This window comes from Coffea arabica, chromosome 2c (assembly GCF_036785885.1).
Source record: "Coffea arabica cultivar ET-39 chromosome 2c, Coffea Arabica ET-39 HiFi, whole genome shotgun sequence".
Lineage (NCBI taxonomy): Eukaryota > Viridiplantae > Streptophyta > Magnoliopsida > Gentianales > Rubiaceae > Coffea > Coffea arabica.
Window position 1 is genome coordinate 21,709,177 of NC_092312.1, and position 19,893 is coordinate 21,729,069.

The window sequence follows — 19,893 nt, forward strand, 5'->3', positions numbered from 1 at the left end:
TATCATTTTAAATTAGATTCTTTAATTTAGACGGATCTTTGACCATAGTTCTTCTTCTTCGATGAATTTCACTGAAAATTTCATTTGGATTTATTGGAAACTTGCAGAAACTCTCTCTCACACACTCAAATCAAGAAACAAAATCCATGAGAAAAAAATAGAAAACCAAGAACCAAAATGAAAATTGAAGCAAAATTTGAAAGAGAAATCTCTCTCATACACAATTTTAAATCTACTCACCGGCAAACTCATTTTGTTTGGTTCTGATTCTTCGATCCTCCATTCATGGTTGCTAGCAAAGACACCACCAATTGTCACTACCGATCCACTTTCATCCTTCAACTCTCTCATGACTAGTCATCATTCATTTTTCATCTTGAGTTTCATATGAACTCATAAGAATCTCTCCAAAATCCTTGTGGAATCTTAGTTGTAGAGTTGTATACTCCATTTTATTTCCAAGAAAAGAACCAAAAACAGAAAACCAACAAAAACATTGAGGGAATCCAAGGTGCAAGGGGAGCTCGCTGCTGCTGCCAGCATCAGCATTGCCGGAGTTGCTATCGTCTTGCTAGAACCACCACTACTTACAAATCATCATGACGAAAGCACTGTGAGGTTTCCATAATCCTTTTTTTCTTTTAATCTCTAGGTTGAGATGATTTTCTTGGCCTTTGAAATTGCTATCTTTTTCCTGTATGCTTTGTTTTGTAGATGAATGAAATTGGACAGTGATACTTGCTGCAATTTCGTTGTTTCTTTTTCACATTTTCTACTTAAATGAGGCTTGACAAGATATTTTTCGACTCAGCCATAGTCAAATTTCATACAAAAATATTCAATTTTTGTGATGACCTTAATCTGTTTGACAAAATGTCCAAACGAAATGAGTTTGTGAGTAGGTCCGAGAGTATGTTTGAGAGTCATTTCTCTTTTAAATTTTGCTTCACTTTCCTTATGGTTCTTGATTTTATTTTTTTTGTTTATGATTTGAGTGTGTGTGAGAGAGAGTTTGTGCGAATTTCTGGTGAATGGAATGAGATTTCCATTGGAGAAGAAGAACAATGGTCAAAGATCCATCTAAATTGAAGAATCTAATTTAAAAGGACAAATATATTCATCACCGATTGTACGGAATATGTAAAATATGGTGTCGCCGCTGCAAAAGTCCTACGTTGGAGACTTCAAAATAGTCGAAGTACCAAATTGGCTAAAAAAAAATCATAAATAACAAATTTGGTTTTAATGTAAAAATTTATGGACGAAAATGGCTAAATTCCCTTATCCCAATACTATAATTAGTATCTCAAATATGGTATACCTTTTCATCATGGTCCAAGTGGACCAGCAACGGAAACAGAAAAATTTTCCTTATTGGCCCAGCCGATCTGTTTCATTTCCTGGCAATCAATCGGCTCAACTGCTGAATTGTGACTGAACTCCATCCAGAATAAATAAATAACGGCCGTAAAGACTAAAAAGTGATCTTTGACAGCAGAAGGGAATATCCAGTTTAGAGAGTAAAAAATCCAAGCTTGAAACATCAACACTGATGACATTGTCTGGAAATTTGCATCAACCATGGATTTCAATACTTCCTTTCTCTCCACAATTCAAAACCCAAATGGACATTAATCAAATTCATGCAAAATTACTAACCACTGGCCTCATCAAGAATCTTTACTTGACCCGAAAACTTATCCTCAAATTCTCAAACTCACCACACAAACCCCTGATACAGTTTGCCAAATATCTCTTCTTCTCAAGTCAAGCCTTCGACGACTCACGAAATAAAGCTGACCCATTGATTTGGAATTCAGTAGTCAAGATCTATTCGCATGGCAGTGACCCTGAGAACGCTTTGAAAGTGTTCGTTTTAATGCTTGAAAGTGGGGTTTTAGTAGATGAGTACTCTCTTTCCTTGGTGTTAAAAGCGTGTTCCAGAGTGGGTTTGGTTAAAAATGGGATGCAGATACATGGGTTGCTGAAGAAATGCGAATTTGGGTCTGATTTGTTTCTTGGAAACTGTTTGATCTCCATGTATGTAAAATGTGGCTGCATAGAGTATGGTCGCCAATTTTTTGACAGAATGGCTGACAAAGACTCTGTTTCGTATAACTCAATGATTGATGGGTACGTGAAATGTGGGATGGTAGATTTTGCACGTCAATTATTCCATTCTTTGCCAGCAGGGATGAGGAACTTGATAACTTGGAATACTATGATCGGTGGGTTTGTGAAGTTAGGGGATGGTTTTGAGTCGGCGTGGGAGTTGTTTGAGAAAATGCCTGAGAGAGATGTTGTTTCATGGAATATGATGATTGATTGTTGCATAAAGAGTGGGAAAATGAGGATGGCCCAAATGTTGTTTGACACCATGCCGAGAAGGGATGTTGCCAGTTGGGCTATTATGATTGACGGTTATGCCAAAAGCGGAAGTGTTGATGTTGCTAGAGGCTTCTTTGATGACATGCCAGTAAGGGATGTAATTTCTTGCAATGCAATGATGGCAGGGTACCTAAGGAACGGTTCTTATGTGGAAGCACTAAAAATGTACCATGATGTGTTGAATAATAGTGATTTTGAACCTGATAAAACTACTTTCTTGATTGCTCTTTCAGCAGCTGCACATTTGGGCAACATCAATGAGGGGGTTACCATACACAGTCATATGAAGAATAATGGTCTTTTTGCAGCTGGAAAACTTGGTGTTGCTTTGATAGACATGTATGCAAAGTGTGGGGACATCGATTGTGCTTTGAGCGTATTTGAGGACATCAAAGAGAAAAGTGTTGATCACTGGAATGCTATGATTGGGGGATTGGCTATTAATGGCTTGGGTGAGCTAGCTTTTGATATGTTCATGGAGATGGAGAGGCGTTGCATAGAACCAGATGATATCACTTTCATTGCTTTGCTTAATGCTTGTGGGCATGCTGGCATGCTTAAAGAAGGTATTATCTGCTTTGAAATTCTAAGAAGAGTCCACAACATGGATCCGAAACTCCAACACTATGGGTGTATTGTAGACATTCTTAGCCGAGCAGGACATATAGAGGAAGCCAGGACATTTGTCAAGGAAATGCCCATTGAGCCCAATACTGTGATTTTGCGTACTTTATTGGGTGCATGTAAGAATCATGAAAACCTAAGCACTGGGGAGCCTCTTGCTCAGCATCTAATTGGACTGAATTCCCTTAACTCAAGTTCATACGTCCTTTTGTCAAATATATATGCTCAACTCGGTTTGTGGGACAGTGTTAGGTGTATCAGGACAATAATGAAAGCAAAGAATGTGAAGAAATTCCCTGGCTGCAGTTGGATTGAACTTGAGGGATTAGTTCACGAGTTCTTTGTTGGAGATACATCCCATTTTCAAGTTAAAGAGATTTTTTCTACGTTGAACAGATAGATTAGTTGAAGCTATGAGGCTTTGAAGCCTTGAAATTTCTCGATATCAAAAATGGGAAGCACAATGTGAATAAGTAGATAATTCTGTAGCCATAACAACATATTCTCTGCTTCCGTCAAGGATATCCACATCCGCTGTTTCTCCTTGATGCCATACAGCAGCTATTTTTTTCTCATCCCAAGTTCATGTACAACATGCAAAGTTCACTTAGTATCTTGTAAGTTTATGATGCATCTCGAGAAAGCAATTGCAAGAAATTTCAAGTTACAAAGCTTACTTCAGTTTGTCTTTTAGTTGTTCCATTCTTATTTATGAAAAAGAAGAAAAAAAAAAGTAAGGTTGAAAAGACAGTAGGCAGGTTTGTGTTGCTATCTCATAACAGCCATTTTTCATCCAAAAATTATATCATTTTCGTAATTATATTTTTTTATTATTATTTTTTTAAATACATCAAATCGTTACAGTAATTTTTTTATAAAAAATTTAAAAAAAATACAATCCAAACAAGTTTAGATGTTACTGGGAAACTTATCCAGTGACAGAAACATCAAAATCGCATTTGTCATATATCTTTGATATTTCAGCAATTTCGAAGAATTATCTTAATAACATTCACATGGTCTACAAGTCCGATTCAAGATGTAATGTCTGCCTGCATGCTGCATCATTACGAAACATCAGAAAAGTCAAACTCCACAGCTCCACAGCTAGACAACCGGACTACCAATTAGTAGTACACACTGCAAGGCTGTAAAAGGTGATTTTGGGGTGATTGTCCTCTTGCACCCAATTTGTCCACCTACTCGTTGGCCATTTCTGCTTGGGGAATGTGTTTTCAACACCATCACGGGATCAAACTTTGGAGGGATAGCAGCACTTGGATTTTACTGCCCGACTGCTAATCAGTGTGTAGTGCTGAAGTCTGTTGAGGCACATGATGGATGGAGGTTGGTGGGTCCAAAATAAAGGTTGAAAAAGATCATAGCGTGACCTGGAGGAAAGTATAATTGCAGTAATCTGAGTGGGAAACAGGTGGATAAATGCAAGAAGCTGGCAATGGGTAAAACCCTGACTCGGAATAGTTTAATAGAATCCACTGTTGTTCATAACATACGCGGGCAGTGCGTTGCAAATTAAATAAGTTACACGACTCAGACCAGCGAGTAACTCGGTTAAATGGTCGGTTTATCGAATTCGAACTACTTGATAAGGTAAGGTAACTGAGTCAAATTCGAGTAGAAACTATTAAAACTTGATTACTCCTTGATTTTTATCGAATAGTACACTCATAATATAATTTTAAATTATTTATTAGTATAAAATTATAAAATTTACTAAAATAGCGAGCTTGAAAACTCAATTAAACTTGATTGAGTTTGATTAACTCATTTTGGTCGAGTTCGAGTAAGGTAAAATAAGTTCGAACTAGATTTTAAGGAGCTCATAAACTTGATCTCAATCAATTTCAAGCATTTTTATTTAAGTAAAACTTGAGCAGTACACGAGCCAAACTCGACATGATAGCAACCCTAGACTAGTAACTAATAAATCTACCAAAGAAGATACCCGATGCCAAACCTATAGGATCACATTTTTACAATAATTTCTGAAAATTGGGAAAAGACCTCCTTTCTCTACATCTTGCAAGCTTCTTCGATCTCCAGTTCATGAGATATTTTGAACTAATTATGGCACTGAAATTATAAGCTTTTAGACTCAGAAAACATGTTTTTGTTCCAGAATCTCTGAGAACTTTTAGATTGGACAAATCTACATTAGGTGATTTTCTTTGACAAAAGAGAGAGTTGCTTGCGCTTGCTAGCGAAAAACAAAATGAAGGGGCACCAAATCATTTGGATTAGAAACTGGACTACGAAAGAACTTCCCCATGACCTAGTCGGTAGTCAGTGATTAATCAACTACATGGTTTTGATTGCACTAGGCTTCATACAGTGACTTCTACAAATAAACAGGGCAATTGGGAATACCATACAAATTTTAGGTCATGCTGACCATGGATCATTGCCAATTACACAAAGCCCGCCAAGACACAGCCTAAATTACATAATGTGACAAACCAGGGAATACCTTCCCATGCTATCTACGTCCTGAATGCTCCTACATGTTACAATCTAATCTAAAGCAGGCTTTGCATTTCAAAACTGTTCTTTGGAGGACAAAGCATACTGAAATAAGATGCCTACTCATCATCAGTCAGAAGTTAGTGAGCCATCTTGAAATGGTCATACTTGGGTAACCATTGCATATGATGATCAGGAACTGCAGATTAGTTCATTCAATTGTTGCATCACAGTTTCGATGGTAGGCCGATGATTAAGAGCTTCATGGGTGCAAAGCAGAGCAATTTTTCCAAGCTTAACTGCCTCTGATTCTCTGAAGTTCCCTTCAAGATTTGTATCAACGAAGTCTTCAGTCCTTCCCAACTCAGCCCCTTGACGATTCAACTGGCTGATTTTACATTTCCCAGAAAGGATCTGGAATATAATCATGCCAAAGGCATATATGTCACTCTTCTCGGTGCAACGACCTGTAGTGGTATATTCAGGAGCCAAATATCCCATTGCAGCACTGCCCTTAAGGGTTGAATACACGATGTCATCAGCCAATAGTTTGTGCAGTCCACAATCTGAGAGCATTGGGTGGTAATGTTGATCAATGAGCACCTTTTCAGCTGATATATTTCTGTGGACTAGAGCAGGTTTCTTTCCCTGATTCCCATGCAAATACTCAATACCTGGTGAATTAGAAAATCATAATTTAGCACACATAAACATCAACAAGGCATCGAAATGGCATTAAAGAGGAATCATACATAATTTCTTTATTCTGCAAATAAAGAAGTGTGATATTATTCTGGATAATTTCTTAGGCCGTCATTCCAGTCATGATATGAACCCCTATTCATTTGTTGTCTTGAAGTGTTAATCGTCCCCAGGAATCAACTGCTGCAGAGAATGATAGCAAAAGCACTAACCTCTAGCAATGCCTTTGATGATCGACGTTCTGGTAGACCATTCAAGAACCTTGACTTTGCCACCCTTTGTGTCAAGGTATTGCAACAAGTTTCCATTAGGGACGAAGTCATATATGAGAAAGCACTCTCCCCTGCCTTTTGAACAACAGAAGCCTCTTAATCTCAGGACATTTTCATGTTTCAATGAGGTTAATAAATTTAATCCTTTCAAAAATTCAGATTCATCAGACTTGCAGCTAGTTTTGGAAATGCACTTTATAGCTACAATGGACCCATCCCACAATATCCCTTTGTAGGTAGCTGAGAAACTACTCTTGCCCAACAGATTTGTGTCTGAGAAGTGTTGTGTTGCAGACTCCACTTCATCCAGATTGAACATGAAGCTGTCAAATTCTTCCTGTGAGAAACCATGACCAATTTGGCGTCTAGCCAATGGATCCCAGCCATGGGAGTATTCCAGACTGATGAGAGGAGAAGCGCTTCTTCTGCACACCTCCTTGACCTGGTCAGTGCTGAGTCGACTATCTGATGCATCATAAGTACTCCCAATCTTCTGCTTCTGGCGACGGTACCAAAAGAAGGTAAAAACTCCTATTACAGCCACAACTGCAAATAGTCCAATAAGTCCAACAATAATAGCTGTTTGAGGTCTTCTAGATTGATTCAAGCTGTTTGGCTGGACGTTTGCCGACTCAGGTATAGCTTTAGAAGGAAGACGACTTGAACCCGGACCAAATGGTTCAGGTTTATTTGGGTTTATTCCAGAATCAGTGCAGACATTCAAGGTGGAAAACCCAATTCCACATAGGCCTGGGTTATTTGCAAACTGAAATCCTTCATTCAGTCTCTTCAAGGCTTCGTTGAGGGGGGAAAGAGAAATCAGGGACGATTGAGTAAATTAGCACACTTGAGAACACTAAATTTGGTAAAAAGGATTATGCAGACATAGACTAGGTGAAGCAATTACCTATTGGTACATTTCCAGATAAAGTATTATTTCTGATGTCTAGAAATTCCAAATTTGGGGAATTAGCCAATTTGACAGGAATGGAACCGAAAAGGCCATTGAAGCTTAAATCCATCCTCGTCAAATTCACTAAGCCCCCAAGACTTGCCGGAATCGCTCCACTCAACTGATTGTATTGCAGAGCAAGTACGTTGAGCTTCTTTAAAAATCCAAGTTGAGTGGGAATGCTTCCAGTCAACTTGTTGTAACAGAGTTGCATTACTGCAAACAAAACAAAATTCAGGTAGAATCTAGCGGAGCCTATTCAACAGTTTACCTGCTTTTGCACAGAAAAATGAATTTCAAGCTGATCCAAGCGTATTACTTTCTAAAAAGATTCAAGCTCTACTTCAAAAACATCCAGAGCACCTTTTGTTAGTAGAATGTTGCAGCATTAATCCTTCTAAACATTGAACCTTTTAAAGTCGTGAAACCTTAAATTACCAAGGGAACTTACAGGAGTGAGAACTTACAGATTCTCTGTGCTAAGAGTTTTCAAAAGTACATGCGGTCAAATACGCTACATTGAGGAATTTAGTGAGCAAAGAACCAATTTCCATACACCAGAAGAAGTCCAGTAAGAAAGTCAAGCTTCAGATCAAACTAACTGTTCTAGTGACCATGAAAGCCACCAATTTCTGGAAAGTTCAGAAAGGCATGCAAGCCAAAAGTAACATTGACCACGTAACCGTTTAGTCTCTCCACTCAGCTCTTTCTTCACCCAAAAACAGAATTGCTCAAAAGATTTAAAAAAAGGAATGGTAATATAGAGGACAAACAACTCAAACAGTTTTATGAAAAATACATGCAAGAACAGATCTAGTATCCAAGGCTCCAACTTTCTTCAACAAAAACCCAAACCACATCATAAAGATTGCATCTTTATTCTAAAAAGAACCATATCATAAAGAATACTTACCTTGAAGACTAGGCATATTTCCCAGCTCAGGAGGTATTTCACCAGTAAGATTATTGACATTTAGGTACAAGTCAGAGAGCTCAGTCAAGTTAGCTATCTCTTTAGGCACACCTCCGTGAAGCTGATTAAAATGCAGATACAGCCCAGATAAGCTTTTCAGCTGACCAATCTCAGGTGGGATTTTTCCAGCTAGCCCTTTACCCTGGAGAGAAATATTAAGCACTTGGCCATTTCCATTGCAGGCAATGCCGACAAATGAACCATTGCAGGGGTCAGTGGCATTGGGAGACCAAGAGGAGAGAATATGGTCTGATGGGTCTAACCAGACTTTGATGCTCAGAAGAATTGAAAGGGTGGTAGAGTCAGTTTCTGCAGATGCGGTTGTGATGAAGAGCAGGAAGGTGAAGAAGGAGAAAACAGTTGAAAACGAAGTAAAACCCATGTTCTGGATTTGGCCTTTTTTGGGCTTTGGGTGTTTCTTCCTCCTTTGTCCTTGGTAGCCTGGAAAGTTTCTCTGTTTTTTGGTTCAAAAATGAAGAATGAGACTTGAGGGGGAGAAATAAGGGGGGGGGGGGGGGAGAAATAAGGGGGGATGCGTGGGGATGGTTAACCTCTCGGATTAGGTTGGGTCTGTACTCTGTAGGACGTACAGTGGTGGAGTGAATGGCGTGGGGCGGGGATCGCGAAAGTTTTAGGGTCCCGAGGGAGGACGGGAAATTCGAATATGAGTGGGTTGAAGAGCCGGTAGCCGGTACCCATCTCACGTGAAAACAACAATTATAATTGTCTCCGTTTATCAAATTGAGCCATTATTAGATGATGACTAAGCAGTCAGTCGACAGTAAAACTGCAAAAGGCTACTTGTAAAACTCGCGTGAGAAAGACAGCTTTTTTGTGCTGCTGATCTTGGTAGGATATTGTACTGGGTACAAATTTACCAGTTGGAATTGAATGCTGTCATGGTTGTGGTTGCTTGCCCTTTTGATCGCCATTGTTACTTCTGATCTTGACAAGAACCCGAGGTGATGGGAACTTCTCAGACTTTATGTGCTTCAATTTTGAATTTCTTGCAAGCATTGAACATGTTTCAGCCTTGGAAGTTCAATTTTGAGTGCAAACAACTGCTTTCTGGGTCTTGGCTAGTGCTACAGATGTTCATTCATTGTAATGAATCAGGTACACTCAAAACTGCAACGAGGATTTACTTCTATGACTTTCAAATACGAGTTCATGGTTAAATCAACTTACTAGTAACAAATCTTGCTTAATTGGACGAGTATTTGATTAATAACACAAAAGGTGAATAGTAAATAATGCATATGACCAAATTATAACATCAGCTTCAAGCTCAGGCGAATGTTTACCAAACTGGGAAAAGAGTTCATGGCGAAATTAAGCAGCTAGACGCAAACTAGGAGGAAGAATTTTCAACGTAATGACCAAACGACTAGCAAGTGGGAGATTTTATGAAAGCCAGCTGTTTCTGATGTTTTTCATGGTACAAAATTACGATGGCTGCTCTATGTTGGATCTTTGTGATCAATCTGCAGCAGGATTTCAAGTGTTGAAACGGCAGTAAATGCGTATTCACAAATTTGAGGTAATAAATGGTGCTCAGTACTTATTTACTCGGACTCTCTAACGCTTGAAGTCGTTAACCCGTGAAGGGTGATGACAGCAGATCCTCCAGTTCATTTAACAGATGGATGGATACTTGCAGACAGTACATCATTTCAAAATTTATCCTGATCACTTCCAAATGTCAAAAAATGAAATCTCAAGGAAAAAGAGAAAGCAAAAACACAAAATGAATCAAAGAAAATGCACAATGCTGAAATGCATGGACTTCACAGAGAAGTAAATATTACGAAAATTCCATTAAACCATCGCCTTCCTGCAGTTAACATTTTAAAGAAACATCCGAAACTGAAAAGAACAAGTTGATGGGAGGTCAGGTAATTTGCAGAAAAGGTTAAAGACAGATCTGTGTAATTAGTATGAGATTTACCACAAAGGTTGGCATAATTGACCCAAAACAAATGGTGTTCCTTTCAAAGGCGACAATCATTTGTTCCTTTTTTTCTCAAGGCCCACTATCGCAGGGAGCAGAATTTAAGTAGGAATGGCCCCTATCATGGAAGAAGATGATGGGATTAAATTCACAAGCGTCTCAATCAGTTTCAGGAGGCAATGCGTTGAAAAGTTCCATGATGAAAAAGCTCCACTCTTTCTTGTTCTCAAGCTATTCAATTCAGCCCATGTGAAGGAATTTTAGTCCGGTCAGAAGTTGCCCAATTTTATCACTGTTGCGAGGTCGCTTACAGCATATGCAGATTGCCCATGACACTAGTTATTCCTACCATATTATGACCTGATCCATGAATTGTATTGAAAACGATTGACAGGGAATCCAACTATATCTAAGAGGGAGAATAAATAAGAACAAAAAAAATGTACGAGGCCTTGATCAAATGATACGTAATATCCTGTTAGGTAAAACGTTTCGAACTTAAAATCGCATTGATCCAAACAGTCTACTCACCATGATATACATTGGTAAGCACTAGCTTAGGATGATAAGATTTTAGAGGTCGACCCGCATAAAGTCAAAAATTTTCATCAACATCTGCATGAACGGGATGATATGCAGGAGGGAGTGCATCTTGAGAGGTCCGGGATTTGAGTTCTCCCACTGATACTAAAAAAAAATAGAAACTTGATTGCTGTAAAATCTAAACAAGAAAAGTAGAGAACCCCACTCTCATGAGATAACTGATAATTTGCACTTGTCCCTCTTTGTCCCACATTCTATGAGCTATGTTGTTGATCACCAGGATACTGATTGAGGTGGTGTAAAACAAAAATGTCCTGCAAAGAACATGCTATTGTTAAGGCGTGCTGGTGTGGCACTGCATTCTCTACAACCTTCACCTTTTCTAAATCCCGTGAAGCATGCAACAACACCTTTTTTTGGCTAATTTTGGCTGCATTTCAAATTAAGAAAAGAAGTTCAATTGGACTTGTGTTGTTGTACCAGCCACTACCAAACTGCAAGAAGGAAAAAAAAAAAAAAAAAAAAAAAAAGACGATGTTGCTAATGTGGAGCATGATTGAACATTTTGAATTGGAGAACAATATGGCTGGAAAGGGGAAATGACTTTTGCTTGTGAATTGCGATCTACTTGTGTTACTTGTCATGTATCAATGATCTCTCAGGTAGATGATGATTTAGGAATCCATGTTGTGGTTCAGCTTTTCAGAGGAACTCAACTATAGTTCACATCATTGCTACTGTCCTCTTTCTTTTTTTTTTTTTTTTTTTGTCGTCAATCGTCGTCCCTACTCCTATATCTACTTCATCCTAATCTAATTATTACAAAGAGATCCAACTGGGCCTATGAAAGATCAATGGAGACAGAATCACTGCTGGACTAGACGGGTGCACAACGCACCCGTCTGAATTTTTTAAGAACCACGACTGCGGCAAATTAGTGAAAGGCAAGGTTCGCGCCAAAGCCTTAAAGGCTTGGTGGTGGCCACCAGCTGATGGTTACATCATTGCTACTGTCCTTGTTTTTCCCCTTTTTTTTGTTTACAGGCATTTGAATTTTTTTTTCGCCCTCGACAGCGGCAACAACCTACTCTGCCCTTGCAAACGTTTGAAAATAGGCAAATCCTATCGTGTTCACTTTTCCAGTTGTTGGCTTCCCACATACGAACTGTTGTATGTTCCACAATCCGTGTACGAACTGTATACGAACTGTTGTATGGCCCAAGCGAAGCAAGCACATGTTGTGACTATCCCAAGAAATTGACTCAGGAGAGGGGTAGAATATGCAATGCATGAGAAAAGGGACCAAAAAGATTATTGATCCAAATAATTGTGTGTAGTGAATGATTGAGACTTTTTTATACAAGGGATGCATAGAGAGATGATTCTTACCGTAGTTAACATTGAAAAATGCTTGGTCATTCCAGCTTTCCTAGGGGAAATGGGGTGGTTCCGATAGGGGTGATTTCAAACCAAGTTGAACTCAAATATTCTCATACTCAAACTCGAGCTCGATGCTCAGACACACTATCGAGCTCGAATTAGTTATATTGCGCTCAAGCTCGACCTGAAGCAATATATCCCAGGTTCAAGCTCGACTCGTTGGAGATCAAGTTAGTACTCGAGTTCAATATCGAGCTCAAGTATTCGAGCTTGTCAAACAATTTCCAACTGAAGGAATAATTTAGGTATTTTTATAATATTAATTAATATTATAACGAGCACTCGATAGAGTTCAATGATCTATCAAGTATGCAACATCTCTATTCAATCTTGACTCATAGACTCAATTGAGTAGCTCGAACTTGACTTCGACCGAGCTCGAGTCAAACTACTCGATTGAGTTGCAGCCCTAGTTTCCAGCCATGATTGGCAAAAATATATATAATAGACTCAAATTATTACATGTACATCATTTTTCATGTCGTGTGTGAGACCTAAAAAATTTTATTATATATTTATTTTGTGTTCAAAATAAGTTACACCTTAAAAAAATAAATATACATCTTGTGAAATTGAACAAAATCAGACACAAGTGGTTGACATAACAACCGATTTAAGGCCCCCCCCCCCCCCCGGTACTTGGAGGCTAGTAGAGTACACACTTTGCCATGCAAAAGGCAGTTGCTAACTTCTGTTGGCTAGAGGCCTCCTCCAGCCTCAGAGATGATGAATCAAGTGAAATTGTGGATATAATATGAACTAGAGGTGTTAAAATGGGTGATTTGGGCAGGTTTGGGTTGGGTAAAATAGATAATGGGTATAAGTGAGTCAACTCATTTATACCCATTTAATTAAATGGGTATAAATGGATAAGTCAAAAAATAAATTGGGTAACCCAATTACCCATTTATAACTCATTTATTTTAACTTTTTGCAAACTCATTTAAATCCATTTTTGCAAACTAAGTTATCAATTTATACCACTCTTTATACCCATCATTAGTTTTAAATATTTACTTATAATGTTCAATAAACTTAATTACCAATTTTTTTCATTTATACTCTATGTCACAAAATTACCTATTATTTAATAATTGAATAATACGAATATAAAAATTTGAATTAAGTACTATAAAAATTAATATAAAAACTTAATCCAAAAATTTTGAACCCCTAACATTTTTTTCATATATAAATTTAAAATTTCATTTTATAAAGATAAGAAAATAGGCTAAAATTTTTCATAAATTGGTAATGCTAAAAAATGAGTAAGTTAACAAACTAAGAAAAAATAAAATAATAAGATAAAACCAATAAATAATAATAATAATAATAATGTTAACATCATGACAAAATGAAAAATTTGAAAAAAAAAAGGTAGGGGAAAAGAAGAGACTTGGGGGAAGAGAATTTTAAATGGGTTAATTGGATTTGATGGGTTACCCAATAATACCCATTTATTAAATGGATATTATTGGGTAACCCATTTATACCCATATACAAAAATTTAAACTACCCATACCCATCTATTCATGGGCGGATATGGATAAATCTAGTTAAGTGGGTTGATTTGCCACCTCTAATATAAACTAAACCATTGCAATTAGTACGAGGGGGAAGAATCTTAAAAGGAAGAAAATTTGTTGCAACCATATCTCCATGCCAAAAGTCAAAAGGAAAAAATGAAAATTTAATGCAAACCTGTTTGGAATGAATTTTTTGAAGAGTTCTTTTTTTAAATTATTATTTTTTTATAGTTATATATATGAGTCAAAAAGTTGATTGATAGTTACATAAAAATTATTTTAAAAAGTCAAAAAAATTATTTTGTAACAAAAAGTGCTATCCAAACATGGCCGCCAAAATTTCTACGATATAAATGGTTGAATGAAAATCAATTCATATGTAATTTTTTTATAGTTATATATATGAGTCAAAAAGTTGATTGATAATTATATAAAAATAATTTTTAAAAAGTCAAAAAATTATTTTGTAACAAAAAGTGCTATCCAAACATGGCTACCAAAATTTCTACCATATAAGTGGCTGAATGAAAACCAATTCATATGTATTTGGTTGGTGTAGACACTAAATTTTTGCCAAATTTTTATCAAATTTTTATGTTTTCTTGAATATTTTCTATTTGATGAGTTATTTATTTTCTTGCATTTTAATATATATTTTTTTTTCTCATTTTTGTAAATTTATTTAAAAAAAAAAATTTATGAAAAAAAATCAAAATCAAGATATAACTAAACTTACACATTTTAATCATTTTCCCTACCAAAACCACTGCTAACCCATTTTTACAATCCATTTCCAGGCACCTTTCCTTTCACTTGGTAAAAAACCATCATTTGACAAGAACCAAACTTATTCCCCTCCCAACACCTCTAGAATTAAATCCTTGCCTCCCACCAAATTGTTACATAGGTGGCACCCTTGCCTCCCCTTCCCGTAGGTTAGAAACTTAGAATAGATTAGGTTAACCGACTTCTACCGTTAAAAAAAAAAAAAAAATATCTCTCGGCGTCTCCCTCTCAAGACAAGAGGAGAAGAAAAAACTCCCCTCAAAGGACTCTCTCGGCCTCTCTATCCCTCTCGGCTCTCTCTCAATTTGGACCGTCAAAAAAAAAAAAAAAACTGTCACACAGTACACAAAAGAAGGAGAAGGAAAACATCCAACAAAAACACATACAACTCAAACCCAATACCCCAACTCTCGGTCCCTTTTTGCCTCTCTTAAGTTCACACACCCATCCAGAAATCAAACAAAAAAGGAGAGCAAGCGGTCAGACCATTGAGGTTTAGGAATTTCAGCACAAAGCTCAACCAAGTGACTGCAATATTCTAGAGGTATTTTTTCTTCTTTTTTTTCAATTTTGTTTTTCATATTAAATTCATATTTCGTTGCTTATTTTCTCCTGTTTTTGCTGTTTTGCATTGTTGTTGTTGTATTGTTAAAAATTTGGGAAATGGCTTGAGCTAAATTGAGGAAAGGGAAATATTTTTGTGCATGCATGCCAAGTGTTTGAAAAAATGTTTAAATGGGAAACCGAATTAAAGTACCCATTATTGTGCATATTTTTTTGTTAAAATAGATTATTATGGTTAGTGCAAGGCCTGAAAACGTGGGGTTGCTCAAACATTTTGAAGTTTTGAACTTTAGAAGCATGTGAATAATTTTTCTTCATTTTTGGACTGTTTTATTTTAATTTTGTCATATTGTTGTTGCTTTTTTATTGATTTCAGCTCATAGTTATGTTGTAAAAATCATAAGGAGTGTTTTGGTATAAATTTTATGATTTTTAGTAGTGGTTATAGTGTTTTAAAAAATAAAAAACTGGGCTGTTTTTGGCATTTTGGCCACTTTCAGGTTATTTTTTGTAAAAACTAACTTCAAAAACGAATTCTATGTGAAAAATAGAGTGAGGGGGTTTTGTGATAAAAAAATCGCCGGCGACCGGTGGCTGTCCATTTCTCCAACTTTCATAAGCTTCCTCCAACTTTCTCTCCATTTCTCTTCAATTTGGGAGGAAAAATTTTGCCTACTATTCATCCTCTTTAATCCTTCAATTTCCCTTCTTTTCTTTCCTACTAAAAACTAACAAATGAAAGAAAAGTTAACTTTCTCTTCTTTCCCTTTCTTTTCTGTCCAAATCCTCCACTCCCAAACGAAGCCTAAGTCTCCTGCTTCTCCTTCCCTCCATAGTAGCAGCTCTTCCCGGGTCATCCATCGATGTGGGCTACTCTTACTTGCAATAGCATACGATTTCTGCGCTACCGCCTTACTTCTCTGCCGCCGGTATCTACTTCCGCCTCATACTCTCGTCTATTGACGCGCTTTAACTTCATAGTTTTCATGGAGCCCCATCACAATAGCTTTTCTCGGTCTTCCTCTTCATCTACTACTTTCTCTCATTCCTCGCGCAGGTAAATATTTCTCTCTACCTTTGAATTGTAGTAATACTGGATATTGCCACAAGATTTGTGTTCATTGTATTTCTTGTGTTGCTAAATTTTTGTTGTGGATTCTTGGCAGTGGAGGTCGAGGAAGAGGTTTGGATAGTATGAAAGATACTACTAGAGAAAGGCACAGAGGCCGTGGCGGTGGCAGTGGCGGTGGAAAAGATAAAATTGATGCACTTGGGAGGCTTCTGTGAGTAAAACCACTAAAAATTTTGATCTTTTGTGTTTTCTTTATTTAATTTCAAGATGATAAATGACTGGTTTTTCTTGCTTTGTTCAGTTTATTTGATAATGGCTGATAACTTATTATCGTATTTTGGGCAGTTTGTTAGTGAATCCTACGAAGATTTATCTTATGTATATTTTGTTATAATCTTGGTGATGCGTGGATTTTGTTGTTCTGTTTGGTTAGCTTTGATCATGGCTGCTAAGGGCTATTCAAGCATTATGCGTCTTTGACATCTTTAATTGTTTGAATTGAGATTTATGCTTAAACATTTTCTGTCTGAAATTGTTTCAGAACACGTGTTTTGCGGCATATGGCTTCTGAGTTAAACTTGAACATGAGGAATGATGGATTTGTTAAGGTTGACGACTTGTTGAAGCTTAGTTTGAAAACGTTTGCCAATGATCCATTAAGATCACATACTGTTGATGAGGTCCGAGAGGTATACAACCTGAACTTTCACTTTAGATCATAAATATATTGTAAATTGGGATGTTGAAATTAAATTAGACAATTATTCTGATCGAAAAAGGAAGAAGGATTGGATCTCAACATTCAGTTGTATGTCATAACTAGAAACGTCAGTCAATATTGCTAGTCATGATTCTGCTGTCTATTATCTTAATGATGGCTTTGGTACATTGTATGGACACACTGATTTTGTTTATTTCTTACTTCATTTGCTTTCTATAATCACTGAGTACTAGACTTATTTGTTATCTTCTTAAATTTTCTAGGCTGTCAGGAGAGACAATAAACAAAGATTTAGCCTGGTGGAAGAAAATGGAGAGCTTTGGATACGTGCAAACCAAGGCCACACAATCACAGTAATGTACCCTGAAAATGGAGATTCTATTCTTGCTAAAACAGATTTTGATAGAAAATCTTGAAAAGGATAAATTTGTCCACTGTGCCTCTACCCTTGTTAATATTCTGGCAAAATCTTTTCTTTATGTCTGTCACTAGTTTTCTTCTGCTTCTATGTCATTCTTGGGAAGGTTAACAAATGCAATGTGGATCAGTTCATTCTGGCTTATTGTTATTTACTGATTTGTAATTGCCTAGGTAACTTGATTTTTGGTGCTTTTGAAGTTTACAAATAACTAGTATCGAAGACAAATACTACCTATATCTATTTTTGGATCCAAAATAAATAAGTCATTCTATGTATCCTTAACTGTAAGCAAGTGGTGGAATTTGTATTTTCGAGAAGGAATACATGTGGATTGTACTAGGGAATTCAGAGTATAACCATTGAGTTCCTAAGTCGACTGTGAAATTATAGTTCATTTCTGCTAAGAGATGAGGAATTTGTCAAAATATTTGTTTTACTCAAATAATAGTACTATTCAGCAAACTAATTTGAATTAACTGATCTCACTAAAATGAAAATACTCTATTTCTTATAGTGTCTATAATTGAGAATTCTTGCTTTATTTCTTTCTAAAATTTTAGATTTTAGATCACAACTAGAAGTTTATGATGTGGTCTTTATTGCAACTTTAAATAACTGGCATCTCTTTCTGCTGTATATTGTTGGTAATTTACCTCTTTACTGACTATCTTCCTGGAACATTTGTTTGCCTCATGCAACATCTGCGCTTAACTTAACCTTTTTAAGCCATAACATTGATCTTATTTTATCTTTTTCTCTTGTGGATTGGCACTTTACAGACAGTTGAAACTGAAAGCTTGTTGAAGCCTATTCTTTCTGCTGATGAAGTTCCAGGTGAGCGCACTAGACCAATAGAACTTTGTTCTCAAACATAGTTTTTTTATACCGTGTTATAAAGTTCTTTTACATGTTTATATTTAGTCTGTGTACACGGGACGTACAAGAGAAATTTGGAATCAATTTTGGAACAAGGGCTGAAACGCATGAAGAGAGTGCATGTCCACTTTTCATGTGGTTTGCCAACAGATGGTGAAGTAATAAGTGGTAAGTTATTAGATTAATTGATTAAAGCATGGCATTGTGTTGTTATTCTTGTAACATGAGTAATTTTGTCTATCAGTGAATTATTCTTTTTATTTTTATTTTTGGTAAACCATGGACAAGAAGGGAATTCACCTCAAAAAGAATCCAACAGAAATGAGGGCTATTTTCAATGTACTATTATCTAATTACATCGAATCACACTGATTCCTTTCAGAAGCTCAAATTGCTTTGGTCAATAATGAATTTCCAAAAAGTGAATTGCTCTCAACTGCTGCTGCTGGTTACGTTTAGTTCTAAATGCAGTAAGAAATATGCTTCTCATAAATTATATGCTTCTTTAATGCCTAGTGAAGTACAGAGATATTATCCTAGAGCTGACAAAACTTATTTGTTAGCGGGCTGGATATGAAATGCTTTTTGAGTCAATTTGTAGTTAAGATCAAATTTGGAAGATTTCAAGATAGTTTTGCCATGTACATTCCAGATTGATATAAGATCACTTTGACAGGTATGAGACGAGGTGTAAATATCCTGATCTTTCTTGATGTGAGAAAAGCTTTGGAAGGTGAGTCTTGTTCACTTCTGGGAAGCAAGCAAGAATATGTTACTACTTTCTAGTTTTCTTACAACAATATGCGATGATTGTTACTTTCTAACGTGTTTCAGAGGGAATGAAGCTTTATATCTCAGACAACAAGGTGATCTTGACTGAGGGTTTTGAAGGTGTTGTACCAGCGAAATATTTTCAGAAGATTGAATCATGGCCAGACAGGAAACCCATTTCCTTTTGATCTTTGTACGTTGTATATTAACATGTATAATTTGATGCTGGCTAGGTATTTTTTTGTTACAGCAATGGCTACTGTTTAGCTTGAAATAGAGCTCCTTTGGAGCTTTGGTTCTCTCTTTTACCCTTTTTTTCCCCCTCTCGAGTAACGAGAGGGTTTTTAGCTTAAATTGCAATGGAAGGCGGAGGAGTAATCTCTGTAAAAGATCCTGTATTTGAAGCTTTAGACGGGGTTCGTTTTCAAGATCAAACCATTTTACGTACTAAAAAAAAAGGAAAAGAAGGCCAGCACTTAAATGTGGGGCATTAATTAAGTTGGCCCAAAAAAAAAAAAAAAAAAAAAAAGGACGGTGCAATGGCTTTGGGAGTTTTCATTGAAAGTAAGTATATTATTTTCTTTTAGGGTTAATTACACTTTGCTCCCCTGAACTTGGGCACTTGTAACACTTTATTCCCTAAACTCCAAATATGTGCATTTTATCTCTTGTGGTCAATTTTTTGATCGTGTTAAAATAAAGTTATCTTTTTCATGACCAAATTAGCTTCCAACTAATTTTTAAACGCGCATAATAATTGTAAGGACATTAATATCATTTTATTAAAATTTTGAATGGAAAATTTATCATTAATGTTTGACGAGTTAATG

The 19,893-nt window shown here is 36.6% G+C and overlaps 3 protein-coding genes across 8 annotated transcripts; 2 read left to right on the forward strand and 1 right to left on the reverse strand.

The window, feature by feature from the left end:
* Positions 1-3,688, forward strand: LOC113726766 (pentatricopeptide repeat-containing protein At2g45350, chloroplastic-like). The gene has a single exon (XM_027250636.2). The coding sequence runs from the start codon at positions 1,553-1,555 to the stop codon at positions 3,410-3,412; it is 1,860 nt and encodes a 619-aa protein (XP_027106437.1). The 5' UTR covers positions 1-1,552; the 3' UTR covers positions 3,413-3,688.
* Positions 3,689-5,246: 1,558 nt separating this feature from the next.
* LOC113724049 (protein NSP-INTERACTING KINASE 2-like) lies at positions 5,247-8,878 on the reverse strand. Its single transcript, XM_072075277.1, has 4 exons — positions 8,333-8,878; positions 7,375-7,635; positions 6,408-7,262; positions 5,247-6,167 (listed from the first exon to the last, which is right to left on the reverse strand). Exons 1-4 carry the CDS (start codon positions 8,772-8,774, stop codon positions 5,686-5,688), a joined length of 2,040 nt encoding a protein of 679 aa, XP_071931378.1. The 5' UTR covers positions 8,775-8,878; the 3' UTR covers positions 5,247-5,685.
* A 5,888-nt stretch (positions 8,879-14,766) lies between these two features.
* Positions 14,767-19,498, forward strand: LOC113724050 (uncharacterized). 6 transcript variants are annotated; one of them, XM_072075279.1, is made up of 9 exons: positions 14,767-15,182; positions 16,007-16,259; positions 16,369-16,485; positions 16,816-16,963; positions 17,259-17,348; positions 18,196-18,250; positions 18,338-18,460; positions 18,969-19,025; positions 19,127-19,498. In XM_072075279.1, the coding sequence occupies exons 2-9, from the start codon at positions 16,066-16,068 to the stop codon at positions 19,249-19,251; spliced, it is 909 nt and encodes a 302-aa protein (XP_071931380.1). In that variant the 5' UTR covers positions 14,767-15,182; positions 16,007-16,065; the 3' UTR covers positions 19,252-19,498. The 6 variants fall into 6 exon arrangements, with proteins under 6 accessions (XP_071931380.1, XP_071931379.1, XP_071931381.1 ...); XM_072075278.1 differs by having other exon boundaries at positions 16,039-16,259; XM_072075280.1 differs by having other exon boundaries at positions 16,042-16,259.
* Positions 19,499-19,893: the final 395 nt, after the last annotated feature.